The sequence below is a fragment of the Gymnoscopelus microlampas genome (assembly GCF_963454915.1).
Source record: "Gymnoscopelus microlampas genome assembly, chromosome: 2".
Lineage (NCBI taxonomy): Eukaryota > Metazoa > Chordata > Actinopteri > Myctophiformes > Myctophidae > Gymnoscopelus > Gymnoscopelus microlampas.
The window spans coordinates 15,215,099-15,222,443 of NC_139939.1; the positions used below are offsets into that span (position 1 = coordinate 15,215,099).

Consider the following 7,345-nt stretch of genomic DNA (forward strand, 5'->3'; position numbering starts at 1 on the left):
ATCATCTTCATCATGAGGTCTCTCCTGCTCTTCTCTTGTTTCGTCTGTGTGGCGTTCTCTGTCAAGGCTGCCATGGGTAAGATGCATAGATTATCAGATACATTGATTGGTTGGTTGGTTGTTCGATTGAATACTTTATTAACAGTACGGCAGGTATACATTTCTAGCAGAACATTTTTAATCCAGGAGACTCAGCATTGCTGTGGTTCATTGGAGTGACACATTTTTAGTAGTTGATAATGGTAGTGTAGCTAAAGGAGCACTTGACCCATTTTCAACCTTATCTTCATATACAGTAATTGGTCCTCAATAATACTATATCCTCTCAGAGGAGGGCTAACCCTTCAGAAACCTTCTTCTAATGACCTCATTGGCGAGGATTCCAAGCTTTTGGAAACTACAACCTTTCTCTTCCAGGAAAGTTAGCATTTCTGCAAAGGTTTCGGAACTGTCCACAGCCCACATCTGAGACGCAGAGCAAGTAGACAGAAATGGTACGATCTTATAATGAGCATTAGTGTGAGGGAGGCAACTATATGGAGATTCGTTTGAAAATGGGTGACATGCTCCTTTTGTTGTAAAAATTGTAAAAAAAAATAACTGAAAGAAAGTAGAAGAGGGTTGATGACATTCATTTATATCCAAACACTTCAACACACGCACGATGCACGCCTAGTACACATGCATGCACACATACGCACTGACAATTCTTGTTTCCTCAGTTGCTCCAGAGGCTCGTGCTGTGGAACACAAGGTGTATCCTGCGACCCCTGCCCCAGGTCAGTGTCCATGTCTTCTTCTACAGCCTAATGTATGCACAAATCAGGTTCTGCAACTGCCTTCTGATCGGATCGGATTTGGATTTTGGGTCCTTCAAAACAAAATATAAGGATTGGGATCACTGGAGTGGTAGATTTAGAGTGGATTACCAGAGAAAAACGTATGTAAATAATTTTAACATATGTTTCATAATAAATAAGGCGTTAAAATGTAAATTGAAATATGACCTTATTTGTAGCCTTTATGGTTGATTAAAGTGTATTCAAATAATGATTTGACACCCTATTCAGGATCTGGTCATCTTGAAAAGTCTGAATCTGGATCAGGGGGATTCTATATTGAATTTCTTTGAAATACCGGGACAGATCGTCTGATCCTGGATCACACAATATAGAATTTCTAAATCTTATCCGATCAGATAGGGATTAAACGTTTTGAACTGGTGGGCAGAGATCAAACTAAGCATGGTCAGGATTTTACACTGTAAAAGTGAGTTGAGGCGACTTTCTTTTTCTGTATTTTGTGCTGGTTGTTCCCTTATATCTTACATGAGGATGACTATGAAGGATGAACTCCTTGGGCAGGTTTTTATTTAAAAAGTACACTTACTTAGATGCGATGCCAATGCTGTTTTGCTTGCTGTGGTGTTTCAGAAGGAGAAGCTAAGGCTGCTGTTCCTGAGAATGTTCCTGCCTTCTTCCCTCAAGGTGAGATTATTGATACAAAAGGTGCAAATCAGCTGTTTATATCCTATACACCAGACCGGCAACAAGTGCGTTATTTATTTATGTATTTTCTTTATTGTCTTTCCAGCACGTTTAGACTTCTGTCTTGATGGCTGGCAAAGCTTCCGTGGCAACTGTTACGTCCTGGTCAACAGCGCCGAGACCTGGAACAACGCTGAGGTAAACCCCCACAACAACAACAAAACTGTATTAATCATAAAGTAAAATGTGTATAGATAACACAGGATGATTGTGTGCACACTTTCAATATAGCCACACTTTGCTTTCTGATGTGGAAACACTGAAACACCAATATGATCTGGATTATATCGACTGAATCTAATTGATGAGTGATGTTCTCCAATATAACATTATTTGGATGATGTGACTCATTGTTAATTTAACTCTCGAGAGATTATAAATGGACCATGGTTCCTTTGAGAGTTGAATTAACACTATGGAGTTTACTGTGGGAAAATCCCCCACTGATGTATCAAATTCTGTGAAGTGCAGCAGCTTGATTCATGTGGATTAATCCTAAGTATCTCTCTCTCTCCCTCTCTCTCTCTCCCTCTCTCTCTCATTCTCTCTGTGCAGAACTATTGTTCAGGATTTGAGGCCAGTCTTGCGTCAGTCCACAGCTTGTGGGAGTACCGTTTCCTCCAGAGGCTGGCTCAGACCGGAGGACACAGCCTGGCCTGGATGGGAGGCTACTTCTTCCAGGTTCGATCAAAGTTCAAAATGCCTCGCAGTGTCACTGGGGCGCCAACACAGTATAATCCTTTTAATTTAACTCAGAGATTGTACCAATTTAAGGTGGTTACATTTGTACACTCTCAGAGTTACTAATGGATAAATGAACACTGTGCGGGCACCCATGACCAACAATGCGTCTAGAACATAGATAGTACTATTTTATTTTTTTAATTAAAACAAATTGGTGTGAATGAACAATTCCAGGCTATTCCATCATTAATTTGCTCTTTTAAATGGTTTAGAGATTGTGGGTAATGTGCGGGCAATACATAGACTGCATTTGCATGTACAGTATATGTATAACTATAAAAACACACAGCTTTCAGTCATTCCATGGAGGAGTGGTTAATGTTTGGTCTAACTGAGTAACCTCTATGCAGCTCCGGCTTGTTGTGATGTTTCTCAGCCGTACACATCTGTGGATAGTAGCAGGAATGGTTAATGATTTACATTTTGTTCTACCAAGATTCACGATTTACCAAGAGCCAGGAGGAATTCACGTCTGACTCTAACATCTAATACTTAATTTATGTATTTACTCTGTCGTAGTGTCACGTGCCAAATATAGCACATCTGCAAGCTCATAGCATGTGACACCGTTGTGCGATGAAGTATAAATCAGCTTAGCATGCCACACACACAGATCACATGCAAACTCAATCATCATCATCATCATCGTCATACTTTATATTGTTTTATGTTGTGTCCAGGGTGTTTGGAGGTGGGAGGATGGATCGCTGTTTGACTACAACAAGTGGGACTCTGAGGCCTCCACTGACAGCTACCAGTGTCTCCAGCTTAACTCTGAAGGTACAGAGACTGTGTGAATTCTCACTTTATTTGGAGGCCAAGTTTATCCTCCTATATTTATTGAAGTTTTTGCTGGTGCTGCTGGTACTACTAATACTTTGTAGTAGCAGTAGTAGTCGTCGTAGTAATACAAGTATAATAATGAACCCCCCTTTGTAGGTCAGAAATGTTTGTTTCATTTCACCTATACTTCACCACTTTTCAGGATCTGGTAAATGATATTCACACACTATTCTCTTCCTTACTGTGTTATGAGGCTGTTTTAATGTAGTTGTTGTTCGTGATGACAACTATGATGATGATGATGATGATGATGATTTTTCCTGCAGGGTCCAAGGGATGGTCTAATCATGGCTGCGACATGCGATTCCCATTCATCTGTGAGCTGAGGTCCAACTGCTGAGTTGATACCAAGTGCAAAGTACTTGCACTTTGACTACTACTACTACTATAACTGCTGCTACTAATACTACTACTATTGCTACTGCTGCTAGTACAACAACCACTATTGCTTCTAGTACAGCTCCACCGGTAGCTGGCCCTTTTCATGTCATTCATGTTGATGTGTTATATATTTGCTCTACACAATGATATGATTGATATAATGTATTGTTTCTTGTGTTTCAATTTTCTTCTGTTTTTATTTTCAGTGTTGCCCTCGTTTGAATGTAAATTCTTTTTTAATGTCATAAAGTGGATGTCTTTGTCCTAATTCATTCCTGAGTAGACTGCACTTTACGCTCTCAATATATTTTTGATGAGAACCAGAAATTGAATAAAATGGATTTAATGGATCATTGTGTGTGCAAAGCAGTATGATTTCTAAATAATGTGTCTAACTTTACATTTTTGCGGGCACACTAATCCACTAATCAAATCCTCAGTGTTCATTTATACATTTGTAATTCTGAGAGTTAAATTAACACTCTTTTGAGTGTTAATGTTCACAGATTGTTCACAGGTTTTACTGTGAACGATGGAATCCACTGCATTGTTTTATCCAGTTATCAGGTAAATTTTTGGTAAATATGTAATGATGAGAGGTAAAGCTGTTCCGTGAGCTGCACCATGAGCATTTACTGCTGCTATTATATATGACCATTTAAAGGCAGCTTACTAACGCAATAATAGCAGTCCTCCTCTGTGAGTGAGAGACTAAATAAGATGTCTTTGAGATTGCTTTTTGAGAGGACTGAAAAGGACACATGACAGAGAGTGTTGCTGAGTGTTTCGGGGCGATGAGGCTATGAGGCCTGCTCGCTTTTTTTTCTACTGCTGTTGAACGTCTCACTAAACTTTGTCTTATGCCTTCACCCTGAGTGACACCCACACTTGAATTATAATTCTACAAATGCAAACAACAACGTCTATTAATAACTGCTCTGCCCTATGGGTGCATGTTGGTGTATTTGTCATGATACATATTTAGGAATATATACCTTTAGTCCAAAGAGATGTTTTAAATGAAGTATGCTATGGTAACATTTCAGATCCTGTGTGCAGTGTTTGATATTTTACTATGACCCAAGGAAGAATTTCAGCAAGTGAGAGAATAAGTGCATGTAAAATAAATGGAATATACTTCAAATGAAGGTATAAGGTTTACAGAAAATCAGACAGTACATGTGCTCTGCTTAGTAGACTGAAAAGTGACTATAGTCAATAACAACCCCATCTAAAGGAGGAAAAGAAAGCACTGATCAGGCATTCTCGGTTCCTCTTTCTTAGCACTGTAACCCAGAGCCAAGCTGTTTTCTGTGTACAGGGGTTGCCCCAGCAACCTGCTGTTACAGATTCCCTGGGTCCTCTCTGTTCCACAGGCTGGTGAACTCCACAGGCCAATTTACCTGAGAAGAATTGGCTTGAACTCAGCATCATTCAGGGTTTGGAAGTTGCCTTGTTAAGCCCTTTTTATGCTCTTGTCTTGTGGTACTTGTATCCCATGCTCCATGACTCTCCCTCTCTCCAGCCTATGAAGGTAGATTTCCCAATAGAACCCCCTCCTTTCCAGCATTACAGTCTCTTTGCTAAAAATCTGTCACTTTAACTTGACCCCAAAGTGACTTAAAATGTCTGCCTTCAACTATCACCTAATCAGTACCGTATACACTTACAGTATTATAGCGTCAGTCAGATTACCTATTTCACCCATACAGAACTCAACATGTGACATAACCCAATGAAACCTGTATCTATTTGTGCCCATGTTATGCCCGGTTTTACACATGCCACCCTCTTACACAATCTTCTTTCATTTTCTTCTCTTAGACTTTTGCCATAACAGATTCACTAACCATGTTTAACAGACATAATCAACATGCCACAGTATGTGACATCATATGCAATACACATATCTCCACTACATTGTATTAATTATTATCAGTTCTTTTTTTTCTTTTTTCTTTTTTTTCATTACCACAATGATATGGGGGGGAAGCATACCAATGAAACCAAAAGAACCCTTGCAGATCAAATTTGTACACTTAAATGATCACTGATGATTTTACAGTGTAGATTGGGATCCCAGAGATAAAAATGTTTGATCAAATGGGGGTCTGTGGCCTATAATGCAGTGGTTCAAGTCAAGAACCCCCAAATGTATATGTATTTGGCCCAATTGGCCACGGACGCCCATCTGAAAAGGTTTTGTGCCAGGGACCCCCAGAAGAGAAGATGTTAAACAAAAATCTAAATTATTCAACATTTTCCAAATCATTTTTGATATTCTTCAAAAAATGATCACTGATATTATCTCATTATCATCAGTACATAATAAGTGCTTTAGCATTACTTATTTGGTCACATGCTGGTGACCCAAGGCGACCTCAGTGGAAGTGACCCCTCCTCCCACTTTACACCTAAAAAAGTGAAGTTTACTAAATCAGTCACCATGACTCAGAGTCACACTGCTAAGTCTGCTAACACACGCACACACGCACGCACGCACACACACACGCACACGCACACAGACACACACATTTCTAAACTTTCTGCACAGTAAAATCCTGTGTGTTAATTTATTTAAAGGGATAGTTCACCCAACATTTTACTTATTTTCTATCATTTGCACACCCCATGAAGCCTTGAATTCATGGAGAGCTTTTGGTTTCTGTCGCATTCATGAGCCAATAATTTGATAACTGGCGGAAAGATGCTAATGTCTCCAGTAGGAGACTCAAAGTTGACACTTTGAGTCTCCTGCCGGAGCCGCCGCTGGTCATCAAATTATTGGCTTAGGAATGCCACAAAAACTAAAAAATCTCCATGAATTTAAGTCTCCATGGGGTGTGTGATCGATAGAAAAAAAGTCATGTTGGGTGTGAACCATCCCTTTAACTCAGTGTAAAAAATAACCCAAACTATACTATAACTCTGAGTTATAAGATGATGATGATTATAATAATAATAATAATTACAATGATAATAATAATATGCCTTATTAGCCAATAGATTTTATTCAAAACTATTGTTAATCGCTATTAGAAATAGCCTGCCTCATTTTCAATCCATTGCAATGATATAACTGATATAGATAATAATGCCCATTGTGTAATAATAGACTAATAAGCAACAATCATCCTGCTACAGTATGCCATATTCACAGTAAATGCCACAGCTAGGCATTTTATGCAGTGTTTTGATTTAGCCTGTGAGAGGGTAACGCCTTCTTAGCTGTGCAAAGTGTTAACCAGCTGATGCTCCATAACCATCAGCATTACATGGGCAAATATTCTACGTTGATGGCTTATTTACAAGCTAGCTTTGAGCAGTAGTTCTCAAACCTTTTAATGTCAAGGACATTGTATTTGGCCGCGGACCCCCACCTAAAAATGTTTTGCACCAGGGACCCCCCAGAGAAGATTTGTGTAAAATAATTAAAAATTACTCAAAATTTTCCAAACACTTTAAAGATTTTTCTAAAACTTGTCACTTTTGTCATCTTTAACGTTATAATAAATTAATGATATGGAAACACAACATTACAGAATCCTAGAATCTTACATTATTTATTGTTTCTAATAACCTTTGAATGTAGCATTCCAATAGTTTGATGTGAGTGATATGAACATCGTAATATAGATTTTTCATAACAATTGATTTCAGTGAAATATAAATATACGTACTGTGTACTGTCATGATATATGTACTGTATACTTAAATGTAGGAAGTGTACTTAAGAATAAAAACAATCAGATATGTACAGTATTGACACTAATCTGTTCAAGAGACCACACAATAAAACACATATGTGTATGTGTATCCATTCTTCATAA

General features: G+C 38.5%; 1 protein-coding gene across 1 annotated transcript; it reads left to right on the forward strand.

The window, feature by feature from the left end:
- On the forward strand, window positions 1–3,536 carry LOC311059908 (snaclec coagulation factor IX/factor X-binding protein subunit B3-like). Its single transcript, XM_084078024.1, has 7 exons — window positions 1–76; window positions 723–779; window positions 1,434–1,487; window positions 1,594–1,685; window positions 2,103–2,228; window positions 2,972–3,071; window positions 3,401–3,536. Exons 1-7 carry the CDS (start codon window positions 13–15, stop codon window positions 3,472–3,474), a joined length of 567 nt encoding a protein of 188 aa, XP_083934150.1. The 5' UTR covers window positions 1–12; the 3' UTR covers window positions 3,475–3,536.
- Window positions 3,537–7,345: the final 3,809 nt, after the last annotated feature.